Genomic DNA, 19,082 nt, shown 5'->3' on the forward strand with positions numbered 1-19,082 from the left:
TGATTAGCAGGGAAAAAAGACGTCATTTATTGCCTTATTTTAGTGCTGTTTTACTAGAAACTTGTACAGCATTAGCTGTACCTGTACAGGGAAACTCAAGCAGCAGCAACCCACAGGAGACAGATGTGTCACCCTGGCTTAAAAATGTTTCTGTTGGGCTCATTTATTCCAGAAAAGAGAGAGGAACAAAATACACCCGAAACAATCCCCCAGTTTGCACATAAAGGCTTTACCTAATGTTTTAAGGGCAGAACCCTCCACTAATCACAGCCTTTGCAGTAAATTGCACGGAGCTGGCTCAGAGTGCGTGTGTTGAGTCACTCGCACGGCACCCGGGCTGCTGACAGTCATCTGAACATCTCCTCCAGCCAGCAGAGAGAGGCAGACACCCCCAGAAAGTGATTCAGCCTGTCCTGAGATCCGTGTGTGGGACAGGGAGGGGTTGACTCATGCTCCCAAGGTGTCTGACTCCATCCCTTGCCAGCGGACGTGCGAGCACCAGCAGTCAGGCGGGATGAGTCCCCCCGTACAGAACAGCTCATTGTCTCTTCATCTGCACCAAGATCTGAGGGAGGCAATGAAGGATCTCTGGACATTTTGACATATTTTTGCCGTTGTTTCAAAATTCACAACTCTTGTGTTGAATGTGGATTTTGGCACCCTGGTGATGAGCAGGATACGGACCTGGGTGTATGGGGGGAGAGCTGTAGGTGGATGTCAGCAGGAACCGTGGAGTGATGTAAAGACTTTTACATCACTCTTACTTTTACTTCTTACTGTGTTGCCACAGAAATTGCTCCCTGGCTCTTTCATACAGACCTAAATGACACAGCACTTTTGTCATCTTGACCATGAGTTTTCATTCCCAACTTTCCCTGTGACTTCTAGCCCGTGACATCTTCATGCAATTTACTCTTCTCACAGACTGTGGGATAAACTGTCCCTGTTTTTCCTCCCACCTTCTCCAGACCTTATTTCTAAGCAACTGTAGAGATCTCTTCAGTTATAACTAAAACAAAAAGTCCTGGAAAGTTGGCTCACATGAGTAGTAGCTTTTTATTTTGATTCTGACTCGTGCACATGGTGACTGACGCACCTTCATGGAGCACGAGTAGGTTTCAACTCCCTTCCAAGGTCTGTTTATCAAAGGGATGGAGTTGGGTAAACACTGAAGTCACTTCAAAAAAAGCCCACTCCCACTCCTCCCAGTTTGTTTTCGGTCTTGGGAGTGGAACATCCCCACTTTGCACAGTGTGTGGGCATTCTCAAACCAGCAGGAAATCAGCTCCTATAGGGCTGATTCCTTGTGGCTGCATCTCTGGCATCTGCATCCCACCTGCCCGTAATGAGTCAGACTGGCATGGACTGGGATTCTCCACAAACCTCTCTGCCCTAGGAAGCCATGAGTGACTCACAGGCCAAAGTCAGCACCATCAAGGAGTCGAGTTCCTGTGTCTTGAATGACACAGCACAAGAAATAATCCCCCAGATCCCTTTAGGAGTGAGTCCTTACAGTGAGACATCTGCTCACCTACATTCAGCACAGCGAGGTAAAGCTGTATTATGTCCCATTTGACAGATGAAGCACCAAGATTTGAAAGATTTACCCAAGATCTCGTATACAATCCAAGCTAAAGCAGGGAGTAGATCTCCTTCACATCACAGTGTGCTTGACACGGCATTTCAGACAGGATTCAGCTCCTACTGTAGAGACTCACCCCAGGGTGTCCATGGTTAAATGATGCCTCTTTGCTCAAAGGAGGATCAAAGCTTAGTGCAACCATCACAGGTGGGAATCCAGCAACCTTTGAGATGCTTTAGGATATCCCGGAGCTCTGCGTGGAGCTGGCAGATGGGACAAACTTGCATGCAGAGGACAAGAACATTTCTGAGCTGGGAGCTGGAGTGAGGGAAGGCACTCGGGGTATATCAAATGACACCGGGTGAGACTCAAACAAATTCTGCCTTTCTCATGGGAGCTCATGATCCCTCTTCAATGCTAAACACATGTGGCACAGAGGCTGTGCAACAGGAAATGGTGAAGACAGGTGAGAAAGCAGTGAGAAATAAGGCAGGTGTAAAAAAGTTAAATTTCTGAGAATGTCAGACCAAGGAATGGATTCTCTGAGAAAGGGAAACAAGAGCTGTTGCTTTGGATCATGAAAACATGAGTGGACTTGAGTATAATGCAGTGATCTGATACCAGAGGAGAGGAGCCTGAACCACTCTGAGTTCAAGGAAAGCTGCTGAAGCTCACAGGGACACCCTGGATTTCATCCTGGTTTGGTTTTCATCCTTTGGTTCCTACCCATGGTCCAGAAAAAGAAAAGGTCATCTCAGATTTGTAATGAGGCTCTTTGGAAAAAAAACCCTATTCACACAAAAGAATTGAAGCAATGACTCCTCTTAAACCACAATCGCTGTTTTTAAAGCCCAGGAACAAAAACAGTGCAGGGAAAGCCATCCCTGTCTCTCTGGCCTATTCCTGCTATGCAGTTATGCATGGTTTTACAACCAGTCTAATAGAAAAATCACACAGACACACACAAATGAATATTTAAAATGAACAATATACCCCTTTTGGCCTTACTCTCAGTGTTGTCCAGCTGAGGAGAGAGGTTTTTCACTAGGGGCAGGGGCAGTTTTCATCACAAGTCCAGCTGCAGGTTGTTGGCTGCCCGTAATTTGGATGCAGTTGCTGTAGCACATGCCCTGAGTATTTCCTGTGGTGCCTGTCCCTTTAATGTTGAAAATGATGCCTAAACAGCACTCTATTTCTTTTTCTGACATTAATTCTCCTTAAGACTCTACTAAAACAAAATGGGACCATACCAACATTTCTCCCGGGTGAGCGGGACAGCAAATATTGAGCGTGACACGAAACCTTCCCTCAGCCCCTGTGCAGAGGCAGCTCTTGCTTAATGCCAAGTGCCACATTTCAGTTCATCCCCATCCCTGGCTGGCTGCTCAGGCCCCTGTGCTGTGAACCCTGTTATCCTGTTTTCCCCTTTGGGTGGCACGTTCCTCCCTGAAGCTCAGTAGGAGCCAGGGAACAGGCTTTCATTTTGATGCACACAGAGTGAAAATGCATTTATACACAAAAGAGATCAAGCCAGATCCTGCTTTTGTAACAAGAGAGCCTGAAAGTCACTCCCCCTTTTTTTTTTAAATCTGATTTAATTTGTTTGTGTCAGAGCAAAAGGGGTCAGAATCAGACCCCAGGTCTGATTTTCATTGTTTCCTGATGGATTTTGATGCTTGATCTTTCTTTATTCTTCCCCATCAGAGGAGGGAATGACTTGTGTCTTTTTTCCTTCACTTTCCCTCTTTATTTGTCTCTTTGAACATGGAAAAATATGGAACACTGCCAGTATATAAATAATGAAGGGCTGCACAGACCGTTTTGCCATTCATTTTCCTCACTGAATTTCAGGACACTTCCTTAAACAGTTTCTCCGGTCTGCCACCAGTCCAGCATGGCAGATGAGAACTATTCCACCTAAGGTGGACATAATTCAAAAGTCTGACCCAGGAATGGCCTCCTCACATTTATGTGACACCTCTGTGCTCTACTAAGAGCTGGAATGACCAGGGATGAAAATCCAGAGTTTGGCACTGCGGAGACTGGGAAGAGATGTCACACCAGTGTCCTGTCCTTTGCTCTTCTCTGAAAATATTTGGCTTTCATCAGGCAAGGGGTGAGTTTCACATCCTCAGCACCTGCTCCCTTGCTAGAGAGATCCTCTGGGACCTTCCTCCAAGGAATATCACATCCCCATTCTCCAGGATCCAGCTCACCTGGACACAGCATCACCATTCCATAAGAAATAGAAAACTGCTGGTGACTGAGAAAGGCAGAAAACGAAGGTAAGTAACTCTTTCCAGGGACAGATTCCCAAGTAGGTCTGGATAATATGTAAGTCTTCTACCACCAAATCCCACTGGAATCCCACACAAGGCTTGTGTTGAGTTTCTGTACAGGACAGTCCATGCCCAAGCTGGCACAAGGCGGGCTCTTCCACATTAGACCACATGCACATCCATGCTCCCAAATATTTAACTGCGAGAAAATCCATACCAAGGCAGCTCCAGAACGGCTCACATGGAGAGCTGCCCTCCCGCCCCTTGACAGTCAAAAGCTGGCTCATGTCCTGAAATGTTGCTTCCTAAACCCTTTTCCTTTTGCTAAATTGAGATGTCCTCGGTGACCCCAGAAATGCTGAATCCCTCCTTAGTTCCTCCCCCAGCCCACGCCTCAGCACTGCCTTGAGGAAACATCCATGGGGTCACCAGGGATTGTGTTTCCAGAGGCTTTGCTTTCCTCCCCTTTCATCCTTCTGCTTTTCAGCTGTCCCCAGTGCCCCCTTTTCCCTGCTGCAGGAAGAGGTGACCGGCCACACTCGTCTGATCTGTGCTCTCATTATCTCGGCTGCTTCTGTCGTGTCTCCTCCTATTCATGTCCTCGGTGAACTCGGGCGCTCCAAACCAGCTCCGACCCTGCAGCCATCGAGTCTTGTATCTCCTCCTGGATGCAAGCCAGAGACTGATCCTGCTGTGGGAGGCACGAGCACCCCGGGCCAAGCAGAGATGGGATAATCCACCCTCTGTTTGGGATTGTCCTTGAATAACCTCTGTGAAGTGTCTGTCTCCTGTTCAAAATGTTGGCCATCACCCACCACACCAGGACTGGCAAAGCTTCTCCCCTGTTTTGAAACCCTCTGTATGAAGATGTCCTGTCCATCACATGCTCAGTGTTTATTTCACCCCAGGAATGCTGTCTGAGATGTGGGACGAGCTGTCTGGAAATGCCTCTGTCTCTCCATTGACTCTACCTGGTGAATCATGGAATGGTTTGAGAGGGAAGGGACCTTAACTCTCATCTTGTTCCACCCCCTGCTGTGGGCAGGGACACCTTCCACTAGATCAGGGTGCTCAGGTCCCATCCAACCTGGCCCTGAACACTTGTTTGAACTGAAATAACCAAAGAAGAAGTGGGAAAGATGAATAGTTGGTAGCAGTGGTTTGGCATCTACCGAGTCCCCACGAGCGGTCAGAGGGGAACACTGAGTCTCAGCAAGGTTAAGAGAGGAGAGAGAGGAGGATTGATGAAACCTGTTCCTGGCTCCTAGACAAGCAGAATAACCCACACTGGCTGATGCAGAGCAGAAGCTGACAGACCCAACATGATGTGCAGAAACTCAAGTGACATAACACTTTTATTTATACCACTGAAGGCCAGGCAGGAAAAACAACCCCCTGACGCCCTTCTGAAGTGAGAAGGGTGCTATGGTCAGCCAGAGGTCATCCTAGAACAGCCAGACAGAGTTACCAACATCCTCAAGTGGCAGGAGAACGACAACATCCCTCTGTTACATCACTGAGAAGGCTGGTGTCAACAGGCCTGTGGGTACACAGCCCTCATCAGCATGAAAATCCACTTCTTGCTTTCCATTGATGCCTTTTCGTGGTCTTAAAATCAAGAATCAAACACAATTAGAAAGGAAAAGGGATTTTACCTCTATATTTATTTCAAGGATCCTTAGGTGCACTACATCCAAGTGGAATGCACCAAAATGCACACCACAATGCACCCACACAAAAGATCAGGTATAACATTATAGGTTTTACTAATTAGCACATCTATCAAAAATTCCCCAATGAGAGGCTTGAATGAGCCCCTGTCCCCAAAGAGCCTTCCCCTGGATGGTTCTATCTCAGTTTACAAAATGTATTCTGGAGAGGAGCTTGGGGTCTGGGGCACTCTGATCTAAGATGTTGAGTCTCCTAGCTTGACAAACAAGTCTAAGAATGTAGGCCAAAAAACCACTAAGAATACAAAAGCTATAAAAAGGTATAAAAGGGGTATAAAAGAAAAGGCAAAAAATCATCATGGCATCACCATAACAGCCTTGCCCCTTTCCCAGGATGCTGACTGCAGGTATCTCAGGCTGTACCTATTTAGGGAAAAAAGCTGCTGACACCTGTTCCAGAGCTGGAACATTTCTGGCAGCTCTTAGGGGAAATCTCAGTCCCTGTATAGGCACAGATCCACAAACAAGCCTCACCTCACTTGGCTAACTGGGGTCTTTGATCCTGTGTGGTGACTTGTCACCACAGAACAGCTCATAAAAAACAGTACAGAGGAGGAGAAGGCAGGGGAAGAGAACCTGGTGGTGGTATCTGAGCCACAAAGGAGAAACAGAACCAGGTTTGTTGACCCCGAGCCCAGCTCATGCCCATCCTGTTAAACTCCCTCAGGAGCTGTTTCCAATCTGCCTGGTGGGAATGGTTCCTGGACTATGTGAATTTGTTTTCTCATGCCTGGGAAAGCTTTGGGAAAGGGCTGGCCGGCAAAAAGAGACCAACTTAGCACAATCATCTGAGCGCCAGTGCTTGGGCTCCAACACTGTTTGTGTTACAGGTATAGACAAAATCTGATCACAGTCCTCTGTTTATGGTCATGTAATCCTTTTCATCATGTTAAAAATCATGTGGAAGATCTTTGGTTCAACTCCTCAACTCCTGGAGAGGAAGCCTCTCATATTATTAGATTTTTCAGGCTGGGCAGAGGAAATTAGTCCAGGTGGCTGCTATGTCTGGACAGCTCTGGGGAGCCCAGGCGTGGCAGGTAGAGCTTAGGTAAAGCGTAATACAGATGTGGGGACAGCTTTCTGCCAGAAAAAAATGTTATTTTAGCAGGATGGGGTAATCGTTCCAGGAATCTGATCTCAGCTATGTTCCCAAAATTATGCCTGAGGAAAATGTCAGTGTGAGTCCATTGCTAGAGCCAGAGACAAATCCCGCCTTCTGCAGAGCAGCCTCTTCTGAAACTCCTCCATCCAGCCACCAGAGCCTCTGATGGGACTCTAATGGTGGAGCTCAAGGAAATGACAACACACAAACACATTTTTCAGGGGGAACAATGCATGGCAGGTGTCTAAGAATTCCATTCAGGAATTTGGAGTGAGTTTGGTGATTAGACTCAGTCCTAGAGAAGCTGGAGGAGATCAGAGAGTAGAGAGACACACACAGTCTTACTTTTGGAGTTCCTGCTGGTGTGTCATAAATGATATAAAATTATTTATAACACAACACTATTTAGTTTGAAATGGCTCTTCCGTTTTGAAGCTTCCTCTAAATGTTAAGAAAATGGAATGGAAAGAATTCACTGTTTTCCTTTCAGCAAAAGAAAGAAACTGAAAGAGCCCCCACTTCAGCAGATGCTACTTTGAGGGTGTTCATGCAGAGCAGTTCTTTCCTGTGTGACTTTTGGAATCAGAATTCTTATTAATCTTACTGATGGTGTTTTCGATGTCAGTGTGGGGCTGCATGGATGGTGTTTCCAATTAGAAGAGCTGCCATTATCACTTAAATTAGGGTTCATATGGACCAGTAACCCACACCCCAGCAGCGAGGACTCAAGTGCCAAAATCTCTCCAGGATTTTCCCACCATGCCCAAGTCCACCTTTTCCCAATGCATCCTCCAAAGGACAGGAATCCCGTGAATCCCTGGCTCTCGTGTGGGCAGGGATAGAATTGAACTTGATAAAGACACTCAGAACCAACAGCCGTGTGCATCTCTGTCTTCTGATGACCCACAGACATGAAGGAGAGATGGCCTGCCCTGAGCTTGGTCTAAATCCCTCCAGGCACCAATCACCTGGGTTAATTCTACATTAGAAATGTGCTGGGAAAGCAGCAGCCAGGATTTCCTGGGCACAGATTAGCTTGTTTGGAAATAGAGCATGAGAACTGCTCTTCGTGTCTATTTTTGTCAAAAGCTGCATGAATTGCCACTCTTTTCAGGCCGAGGTGCCCTCTGCACAGTCATCACTGTAATTATAAAGACTTTTGAGTTAAATCCCTGTTAATTTGAAGCCTTTAAGTGCTGTCTCAGAATGACACTGAAAAAGAGCCCCACCTGAGCCCCTAAAAAAGAACAGCCACAGATGAGAGGATGTGAAGCTCCTCCAGAGACCCCAAGAGTTTTCATTGGAAATGCTCCACCAGGATGTTCTGACAACACCTCCAGCAAGGACAGGACTCAACTCCGTGCAAGCAGAGCAAAATCCCTCTTTGTTGGCAGTGTTAGAAGGCAGGACAGTCACACAAACCTGGCTCAACCTGACAGGAACACAACCCTCTCTAGAAACTTCCATTGCTATTTGCTGTTGAGGACTTAGTTTTTGTCCCATGAAACAGTCTTTCTAGACCAAAAGGCACAAAACCCCCACCCCAAACGTGATTACTTCAGCTGGTAAGAATAAGATGGCAAAATCCAAGAGAGGTTATTCTTGAAGGAAAAATCATATTGCACATTCAACAGCTGGCTCTTTGTGAAGGGCACTTTAGTTACAACTTCTAGTGGCCAATTCTTTGCTAAGATTTCTGAGTGTATCAGATCCAGCAGAGTTGCTTCCAGTTTGAGTCCTGAAAATATCAGAAGGAGCCTCCTACACTGAGGTTTTTCAGACCTAATGATATTTGAATTCTACCGTTAGGAGCCCTTAGAAGAGAAACACACCTCAAGGAACTACTGGAATGCACTGAAACAGGGGAAAAAACCCCTTTTGCTAAGAAAAACAACACATGGCTCCATTTAGAATAAAATTTTTCCCACCCATTTCTATGTTCTGCGTAGGGATGGTTGGCATGAAACCACAGGACTCCACAAACATGCTCAATATATGCACATTTTAATGCTGCAATTTGACATCTGTTGCAGCACCTCTATCCTGCCATTCCTTTTTTGTTGTTGTTGTTTTAATTCGGATGAGAACAGCAGCCATTGGGAAGGATGTAAATCTGCCTACCACAAGTTGAAAGGATGCTGTAATCCTGCAAATGGGGGCTAAAATACTCTGAAAAAGAGGGGAGCAGCACCTGCTCCCCTGCTGGAAAGGAAAGCCCAAGGAGTTCTGCTGTCTGCTTCAGAGAGCGACCATGAGAATCCCTTTTTCCTTAGCACAGACCTGAGGCAGCTTTGGACCCTGTGCCCAGAGAGCAGCAACTAAGCCAAGCCTAATTCTGTTGACTGCTACGTTCTGTCCCAGCCTCCAAAACAGGGTGGTCCAGAGTGCTTGGTGGGAATTGTTCTTGCCATCACCTGAGCCAAGCATGGGAATTGTTTGGGTTGGTGTTGGCTGCCAGCAGCTGAAAATGTGCCAAGGGTGGTGCTGATAATTGGAGCAGAGGATGAACAAGATCTGGTGGCTGTGCTCACATTCTGATGTGTTTTGGTTTATCAGCAGGGATGAAACCCAACAGACTTGTCCCCAGATTGGGGAAGCAACATCTCCTGCCAGGGCTTCATGGAGGAACTTCCTGCTAAAAAAACAACTCCCACGGGCCGTTCCTTGGAGATGAGACAACATCAAGGCAACACTTCAAAGGGTCTGTGACAGCACCAAACAGGGATCCTGCAAACCTCCTCTGGCAGATGGCTTGGCCTGGACACAGAAAGCCTGCAGGCCATTAGAGAAATAACTTCATCCCAGTTCTGGGAGTGATTTTGGCCTGATGGGAAAGAGGAAGGGACACAGCTTGGACCATGCTCACTGGCCAAAGAAAGAGGTCTCAGAGATGAGTCAGCAGTGCACGCTTTGTAACCTTACGGTTTATAAACCTTTGATGTTGTGTAGGGGCCCTTTGGTGGAACTGCCTCAGCATAATCCCAGCAGAGGGGACTGGTCTTCGGAAAAGAAGGAGCATCTCAACATTCCTGGAGAGTACACAGGGCTGGCATCAATGAGGCGAGCCTGGCAGAGCATTTCTGTGAGGGGGAGTGACAAAGTGACAAAAACGGATGTGGTGCAGCTGGTGCTGTCTCGCAGTGGGGTAGCTGAAGGCACCAGGGACACTGATTTCCAAGGATAACAGCAGGAAACTCTTTCTTCCTCTGCTTCCCACGTTTTGTACACTCTGCAAAGACCTAAGTGATGGGTAGCAGGCCAGAACTTGGTGTCCACACATGCTCATCCTGGCTTATCTCCTGGGTCTTTTTACCTTTCGCAAGGCCTTTGGGACCTTGATGTACATCAGACAGGGGCTCCTGTGCCTGGTGGCTGTCCTCCCTCAGTGACTGTCTGCGTGAAGATGTGGACGTTCTGAGGGCACTGAGAGCATGAGGTTGGTCAAATGCCACTTAGGGACATCTCATTTCAGGAGATTTCTACTGACTCAGTAATTTTGCTGCATGCCAGACTCGGGACTGTCACCCCAAGCTAATCATTAAAAAACAATTAATAGCTTCTGAAATGAGAGAATGCTTTCCTTCAAAACTCAGCGATTTGGAGTTGCATCAACCTGAACTGCTCCACCTTCATCAGGGGCAGAAATACAGAATAGTCTGGCATCTTCTCCATGGTTTTTTGCACATCCCAGAGGTCCTGTTTATCCATGCTCTCCTAGATGCCTGATGAGAACCCCACAGAGGAGCAACCTGAAGCTAAAAAGAATTGAATTCCCATGTATTTCATTAAGCAACAGCACCTTTTCCTATGCTCTAATCCCAAATTTCCCATGAGAGGTATCTCCAGAAAGCCTGCAGCATGGAATTACCCAAAAAACCCCCGAATTTCCTGCCTGGAATCTGCTTGACAAGAAGCCAAACCTCTCTCCATGCCTCAGTTTCCCAGCTGGCCCGCAGCTCCCGGGAACAGCATGAGCTAATGCTGGTGTAGTGCTCTGATGATGTAACCCCTTCCCAGTGATTACCACAGCCTGACAAAGCCTAAAATTGGCAGCACTGGCCCCCTGCCAGCACTGTCCCGTGAATGGTGACTCATCTTTCCTGGCTGTGCCGGGTCCTGTGTGTGACGGTGACACGTGGTACGGAACAGCCGGGGTTTTATCAGCACTCCAAAAATAAGAGCCAGAGACATGGCAAGGTGGTGGACAGAGAAGCTGCAGGTGGGGATGGGCGAAGGGATGATGTCTCTCTTTGGGCTGGCTCCAAATCCCATTGGAAAAAAATAAAAAAGCTGTCCCTGGCTCCGAAGGCTCCTGGATCCCACCGCGCTGGGACGATACGGCTGATGATGGGACAAGCTGTCCCATGCCAGCGTGCCTCAGGCTTGGCCTGCTCTCAGCATGCCAGAGCAAGGCGTCCTCGGTGCCACTGCCAACTGTGGAGATGGCTTTTTGATGCTGCTGGGAATTGGCCGGGCACCAGCGGCTCGTTTCCAGCAGGGCACCAAATTGCTCCCTGTCATCCGGCTTTGGTGGGAAGGAGGGGAAGGCAGGAACAGAGCCATATGCCCCAGACTGGCAGAACACTGGAGTCATATGAGTGGCCTCCCAGGTGAGCTGCTTATGAGTTCAGAGCTATCTGGGCCTCCTTGGGCTGCTGGTGAACATTTAAAGGAAAACTGTGGTGGAGTCAGGACAAATTTTCAAGGCAGATTATCCCAGATCGTCCCTGCCCGGCAAGCACAGGACTGGTGGGGTCCCTTTCCCACATGGCAATGAGCAACTGCTTTTCCATTCTGTCACAGGAAAACAGGGCTGGGTGATGGATGTCTCCCACTTCTTTTAATCCCCAAGGAATGACATGAGAAAAAAGGGAAAAAAGAAAATGTGCCTTTGGGCAAAGTTTTAGCATCTCTTTTTCCTCATGATCTGTCTCAGAACCTGAGCCAAAGCCCAGAGTGTGACTCTGGTAGATCTTGTCCCCAAGCCATCTCCTGTTACTGAGGACTTTACAAGGCAAAGACTTCTTTAGTCACACTATTCCCGTTTCTTGGTGGATCTTAGGAAAAATGCATCAGTCTGGAAGAGAATTTTTGCTTTGGAGAAATAGGACTTTCCCACACAGAATCTGCAGATTCCGTATTGAATTTTGCACTGATCCCCATGGGGTCTGGTGCCTGTGTAGAACAAACCCTAATTTATTTATGAGGTTATGGGATTCTGCATAAATGGGGACGATTTTGTGTTGTGAGGTCACAGAGATTGGATTTGGGGGTTTGGATTCCTGTTTGAGCATTGCTGGACACACCTGCTTGGCCCAGACCAGCATGAAGGGTCTTGCACTAACTTTTAGTGCTCCTTCATGTGGTGAAAAGGATGAAATTTCAAATCTCACAAGTCTCTTCCCCACTTTCATTGGAGACATTGGGATTTTAGTCTCTTCAGTTACATTCAGGCCAGTGTTGATGCCATTTGAAAATCACATTTTTGAGCACCTACAGGCTGAAGGTCCCATTCTAACTCAGTTGACCAGCTGAGTCTTTAAACTAAGTGACAGGGAAAATCATCTTTAGTTTGCCCCTGCAAAAAGGGATCAAAAATTATAATAAACGGCCCCCAGACATGGTAGAGAAGAGAGAGAAGATGATTAAAAAATAGGACTTTGTTTTGGGAGGGACAAGATGATTTGTAAACTCCACCAGGATAACTCTGCAGCCAGCACACTTGTGTAGCTCAGATATCTGAAACCCATTTTAATGCCTAATTTGTATCACTCTGCGTAAAAAAAAAATGACCCCCCATACGTTAATGTTGCTTTTCCTTAAATACAGGAGCATCTTCAGCCGACTTTTGAGGGCTGTGTAAAGTGCAGACACCTCCCAAAATTCCAGAGATTCCAGCAGGACTTTGTGAAAGGAAGGTTTATGCTGCAAATCTCTTTCAGATCAGCTGCAGGGTTATTGAGGAGGTGGACACAGCATCTGTGGAGAGATGTGGCTTTTCTTGGAGGGAGAGACCCTGTGCTGAAAACTGCAGCCTCATGCAGGCAGAAATCCTTGTGTAAAGAACTCGTGACATGAGTGGAAGGACGTTGGGGCTTCTGCTAAATCTCATTAAGCCTTAAAGAAGCCACGTGAAAAAAAAAATTAAGTGAAAGCAAACCTCTTTAAGAGGAGATTTGTGCCAGAAAAACTGGAATCCCTCTCACCTCCCTGCCAGCCTAGAGGTTGGGTGTCTCCTTTAAGCTGGTTTGATCTGCTCCTTCCCACTTGGCGCGGAGGAAGTGGCACCTCTGAGGGGTGGAGTGGGTTAAGGATGGTTTGTTCTGCAAGGAATGAAGTGGATTATCTGCTGGGAGTGATTATGGAATGAGGATCTGGCTTTTTCTGTTGTTAATGTTATGTTTCCCCCTTCAAATATATGATTTAAATCAGGGGAAGCCCTCTGGCCATCATTGCCCAAGAGCCTGAGAGATGGACACCCTTTCATCCTCTCCTAAACCTTGGGCACAGTTAGGGTGATGGAGGGACAATGCTGCATCCCCTCCAGCATCCCACCCCCTCCTTTAGCCTAATCCTAAGGATATGTCTAAATGTATCACCCAGCTTCTGTCCAGATTCCCTGGAGAAAGGTGCTGCTGGAGGTTGAGCACCTCATCCCACCTCCTTGAGCTGCTTTGGACATGGGCTGATCCATGTATTGGATCCATACTTTTTCCCTCACCTTCTGTTGACTCTGTTTTGGGCTCACCCAGCTCTGGTTGGAGCAGATGAATCCTTCCCAGAGACCATGCCTACCAACACCAGCTCCTCCCATGTGGATATTCAGGAGCTGGTGTTGATCCATTCGCTCCACCAGCCAAAGAATTCCAGCTCGGGCTCTCACCTGATGGAGCACACGGAGTTCTCACCTCTTCTCTCTTCGTGCTCTTTTCTGTTCTTCCTCAGGCAAGGACAGCTAAGCTGGAATCTGCTCTGCCTTGTGCTGGGGATGTGATACAGGAATGAATCCTGACCCCCATGAAATCCGAGGGGTCCTGTCCCAAGCTTTACTGAAGCTGGGTCTTGAGCTCAATTACAGCTCCAGCACTTCTGCTGCTGGAGATTCTCACTTTTGGGTGAAACTGCTCCGTTCTTTGAGTGCTGAAGGAACAACAGACACCGGTCCTACCCAACCCTCTCACACAGGTACCTCTCAGGGTCAAGTAGTTCTTGCAAGGCATGGTGAGGCTTTTCTTTTTTCCACCCACTCAGTAGATCGAAACCCAGGAAATTAAGCATTATCCTGGTCGTATCCCTTTCTACTCATTCTTCCAAGATCAGCCCTTTCTGCCACCATGCTGGGTAGCAGAAATGCTTTGGAGATGCTCTGGGTCTGAGTAAAGACCTCCAGTGTGTTCACTCTTCTTTCCTCAACAGGTCTCTTACACAGGAATTAGGAGACAAAAGCAAAACCTCCTGATAGCCATTCCAGTAACTCCCTTTTTTAAAGCTCCTTAAATACAAGTTGACCTATTTGGGGAAAAGTGGAGCCTGGGCTTGGAATTACAATCTAAAGAGCAGGGAGGGCTGGGGCTCGGAGGAGGGATGTATGCCACAGGAAATGGTGAACTGACCTTGTCTGGCACTAAATGAATCCATAAGAATCTGTGGGGGATGTATGGAAGCAGCTGAAGTCTGGACACATCAGCAGGGGCTGTAGCCGGGCTTTTAAGCCCTTCCCTGGGCCATTTTTCCAGTGTGCATCCCTCAGGGATGCAGCGGATGCTGTCCCTGTTTAAAGGCAGAACTGGTCCCTTCCTGTGACGAGCCACGCTCCCACAGACTCGATGAGCCAGGAGAGACTTGATTTGATTTTTAAACACACTGCCTTCCTAACAGTATCCATCTCCCTTTGCTTTCTGCCCGCTTTAAGGGAAAACCTTTGATGCTCCCTTTCACAACGGCTCCTCTCAGCATTTAATTTGCTTTTATATCATTATGGACCGGCCGCGAGGAGGAGGAGGAGGAGGAGGAGGAGGAGGAGAAGGAAGAGAGAAGCACTGAACGGGCATGGAGGAGCTCTAGGAAACCTTGCACCGGAGTCAAGGAGCGCTGAGCAAGCTCCGCTGCTCTCATCCATCAGTGCCCGCATCCCTGGCACAGGCGGGGAGGGATGCAGGGAGAGGATGCACTGGGGACCCGGCGAGCTCGGCTGCTGGAGCGTGGCAGGCAAAGAGCCCTCCAGGGCTCGGGGAGGCAGGGGAGGACGTGCGCTGCCTTGGAAGAGAGAGCGCAGCCGGCTCGGCGCGCTGGAGGAGCGGAGGAACTGCAAAGCCGGCAAAGGGAGGGGAGGGGGATGCTGGAAAAATGATGCAGCTCGTTCAGTGGATTAGGCAGCCGCGCCTGGAAGTGGCAAAGTGGAAGAGCCACGGATTTGAAAGCCTGGAGGGATTATTCTCCCGCGTTGTCTGACTCGCAGCACAACAGAGGCCAACAAACTTCACCCGGCGCTTTCTGCGGCGGGTCCAACAATCTGCAGAATGCCCTGGCAAACCTCCTGGGCTGTGATTTCTGCATTTTCAGTCGGGTTAATAACGTTGGAAGCAGCAGGAAAAGGGGGCTGGCAAATGTGAGCCGTTCTAGCAGGAGTTGTAGAAAGGCATATTCATCATGTCAGCACTTTGGAGGCCTGGAGAGCTCGTGATGAGAGGTTTCAGGAAAAGACTGCATAAATAGGAGGAGGGAGGCCTCTATAAACAACTGTGATGGACATGCTGCAAGTACAGAGGAAAGGGAGAACGGTCAGGCTTCCTGATGCTGTAGATCAGTGGTGACCTTGGCAAAACCAGCAAAATTTAACCCCAAAGAGAATTCAAATTTCAGTTCCCACCTCAGCTCCAAAAACTCCTCAGAAATGACAGGGCCCAACCAGGCTGTCTTTGGGAAGCTGAGTGTCACTCCTGGTGTGTGCACTGAGCAGGGGCTGAATAACCCAGCAGCTCCACTGTTGGTCCTTGGAAAGGACGATTTTCCCTCAGGCTGGTCACCCTCAGGCTGCCAGCATGGCCATGGGCTGGGAGAGCTGCTCATCCCAGGGCTGGGACAGGGCCATGTCCCTCTCAGTTGGGACAGATGCCCCGTGCTCAGCACATCACAGCAGGGATGGGCATCAGAACTGGCAAAATATTCTCTGTGGTGGCTTCCAAGCCTCATCTCATCTGTCTGCCTTTGAAACCTCCACTACCTCTCTGTCCCTACACAGCCCCCTCCACTGCCTCGTGCCTCTCTTTTCCTGGGCTTGGTGAGAACCATGGTACCAATGACAAGACCTTAATTCCTGGGCACTCATCAAAAAGGTCCTACAGCATTCAGCTATTAAAGAAAGCCCCTTTTTCACACTTGACACCATCAGAGCATTGCATAGGCATTGAACCATTTATCCTCACAACACAAACTCAAATCTGGCCAGTTTTATCACCCTACTTATGTAGGGAGGGAAACTGAGCCAGGGAATGGTCGTGTTTGCCCAGTGCCAGGCGACAAGCAAGTGGTGCCTCAGCAGCAGAGCCTGCCCGCCTCCTCCTGACAGCACCATCATTCCTTTCGCCTGGACTGGGTGTGGAAGAGCTGAATCCCATCTTTTCCTTGACACTGAGTTTTTTTTTTTCCTCAGAGGAACGATCAGAAATTTCACCCAGCGAACGCAGCAGAGATTTGTCCCGAAGCAGCAGCCCCCAGCCAGGGGTGTGGGAAGTGAGCAACACATCCATCAGCTGCTGAGCACTGGGGTCAGAGGGGAGAGGCTGGAAAGATGGGGAAGAGGGGGCCACTTACATGGTAATGTTTCTGCACGGTTCTTTTGGATCATTATGCAGAGCTGTAGCACCAGTTGAGGGGCGCTCTCGAGGAACGTTTCCAGGAGGCGCAGCATGTTTACGTCTGCATATTCGTACATCATAGCCCAGTAGAAACGCCGCTGGTGTTCCTTCCGCCTCTGGCTCTGGATCCCCAGGTACATAGTTCGGATATACCTGTAGGAAACAGGAGGGAAAACTGGGCGTGAGCTGTTGATGTGTAGCAAAACCTGTTTGGGGGGACTGGGGTTCTGAGGAGACATCAGGGGCTGCACAGTTCCACTCTCTCCTGCAAGATCTGAGGAGCACTTTTAGAGTCTGACCAGTCATTAATGTTGGAAAAGACCTCCAAGACCATCAAGCCCAACCTTAAACTGGATGCTGCCCTGAGAACGAAACCATATAATGAAGTGGGTTTTGTATTGCAAGGGTAGGAAAACTTTAACTGATGCCCCCCAAATGTGAAGCCTGGGGAATGTTTGGGAATGCTTGGGAAGCACAAGAAACAACTCCCTCACCTAATTTTCATCACAAGAAGAGAAGCTACTTAACAAATACTGGTCCTAATACTTGGCAGTGGCTTGACAGACCATCGAAACCCCTCCAGCACTCTGGTAAGGAGCTTCTTTCATAGATCCCAGAGCTCAGGAAGTGTTTGGACAACGCTCTCAGGCACATTGCAGGATCCTTGAAGTTGTCCAGGAGTTGGACTTTGATGATCCTTGTGGGTCTCCTCCAGCTCAGAATATTCTGTGATTCTTGGATTTGACCCAATTTCACCACAGGTGGAGCAATGAGACCCCACCTTCACCTGCAGCACGTGTGATGCACAGATGTGAAAGGCCACAGTTTGTCACTGGTCAGCTTTGAGACTTTGGGCAATGAGGGAGTAGAAGGAGGTGTCTCATGCATGGACAGGCACAGCTCGACCATTGCCTCTGTCTCAGGACTTGTGGCATTTAAGAAAAGACCCCTAACAGGGTCCTTTCTAATGCTTGTTGATATCACAGAATGGTTTGGGTTGGAAGGGACCTAAAAGACCATCTTGTTCCAACCCCCTGCCATGGGCAGGGACACCTTCCTCTATCCCAGGTTGCTCCAAGCCTCACCCAGCCTGGCCTTGGACACTTCCAGGGATTGACAACCTAATATTGGATCTTCTTCCTTCTCATCCTGAACGGTGGCTGTAACCTCGTTTGGGATGGGAACCATTTCACCTAATGCTGACCCTAAAGCTGGTCACCCGAGCCAGTCAGTAGTGGGAAATGTCCCCTCCCGGGACTGTTCATCTGTCCCAGCTCCGCTGCCAGCACGGCAGTGGGATGAAGCGCCTTCTGGAGGCTCTGGGAGGGGCTCACGGCACAAACTGGGGTTTGGCCAAAACGATTAGATCATTCCCTGCCACTTGGGCGAGACTGCACAGCCGGGGAGAGCAGGAGGGAAGGACGTAAGCCTGGAGAGCCTCTGGAGCTCCGAATTACACCCAGGGACGGGGAGCTGGGAGAGAAGCAGAGGCAGCTCTGCGAGCCCTGCCCTTTCTCCAGCATCTTGTCCTCCCTGCCCGCTCGCAGCTGACTGGCACAGGAGGCGAAAAATCCCGAAAGAGAACTGCAAGGACACAAAAAATGACGCAGGAAAGCCACCAGATGGGGCTCGACACTCGAGAAAATGCTACGCCGGTCACATACGACACTGGTGACACTGGTGTGACATCCACAGCAGACCCCGAGTGGGATGGAAATGGCCGTGGAGCACCTGCTCTCCCAACGCCCAAATCCACCACCTGAACTTGGCATTTCCATGGGAAGACCCCAACCCCAGGAGCTGCAGCACAGCACAGGGATCCTGCCTTCCCTTCACCCATGCCAGGAATTAAATAAATGCAGTTTAGCTGGAACGGCAAAGTCAGAGCGAGTGTCGTGGCTCAAGGAGAAAGCAGAGAAAAGGAGAATGCAATGGTTTTTAGAATGTCAGCGACACAGGGCCACCAAAAGCTGAGTGGTGCTGCCCATAAGGTGCTGCCCACCATCACCTCTGCCAAACTCTTTCCACCAAATCTGTCCTGTGATTTTGGATGGTTTCCGCTTCCCCAGAAGCTCCCATTCCTGCTGGTTCACAAAACCTAAACCTTTCTTCAGAAGGTTAAACCACTCATTTCTCATTACCTCAGCCACGGACAAGAAGAATTTATTGGTTTTCACCCTGCAGCAGCCTTTCACCAGTTTGCACATAGTTGCCATGTAAACCCTTCTTTTCTCCAGACTAAAAAAATTCACAGTTCCATAGAATCATAGATGATTAAGGTTTGAAAATACCTCTAAGATCATCGAGTTCAACCATTCCCGCTGCATTGCCAAGTCCACCACTAACCCATGTCCCCAAGTGCCACATGCACATGGTTTTTAAGTCTCTCCGGAGATGACGACTCCACCACCTCCCTGAGCAGCCCCTTCCACTGCCTGACAACCCTTTCCCTGAAGAAATTCTTCTGGATGTCCAACCTACTCCTTCCCTGGTGCAAGTTGGGGCTGTTTCCTTTCATCCTGTCCCTTGTTC

At 48.7% G+C, this 19,082-nt stretch overlaps 1 protein-coding gene across 1 annotated transcript in view; it reads right to left on the reverse strand.

Annotated features, from left to right (window-relative positions):
* XKR6 (XK related 6) overlaps positions 1-19,082 on the reverse strand; it is a gene marked incomplete at its 5' end in the record, with an annotated part of 180,162 nt that overhangs the window by 18,574 nt on the left and 142,506 nt on the right. The window contains one exon of the mRNA XM_042032744.1: positions 16,507-16,703. Coding sequence (XP_041888678.1) covers positions 16,507-16,703 — 197 coding nt within the window. The remainder of the gene's footprint in view (positions 1-16,506; positions 16,704-19,082) is intronic.

This window comes from Corvus kubaryi, unplaced genomic scaffold (assembly GCF_017639235.1).
Source record: "Corvus kubaryi isolate FWS band 111438036 unplaced genomic scaffold, C.kubaryi_AGA036_p1.0 37354, whole genome shotgun sequence".
NCBI lineage: Eukaryota > Metazoa > Chordata > Aves > Passeriformes > Corvidae > Corvus > Corvus kubaryi.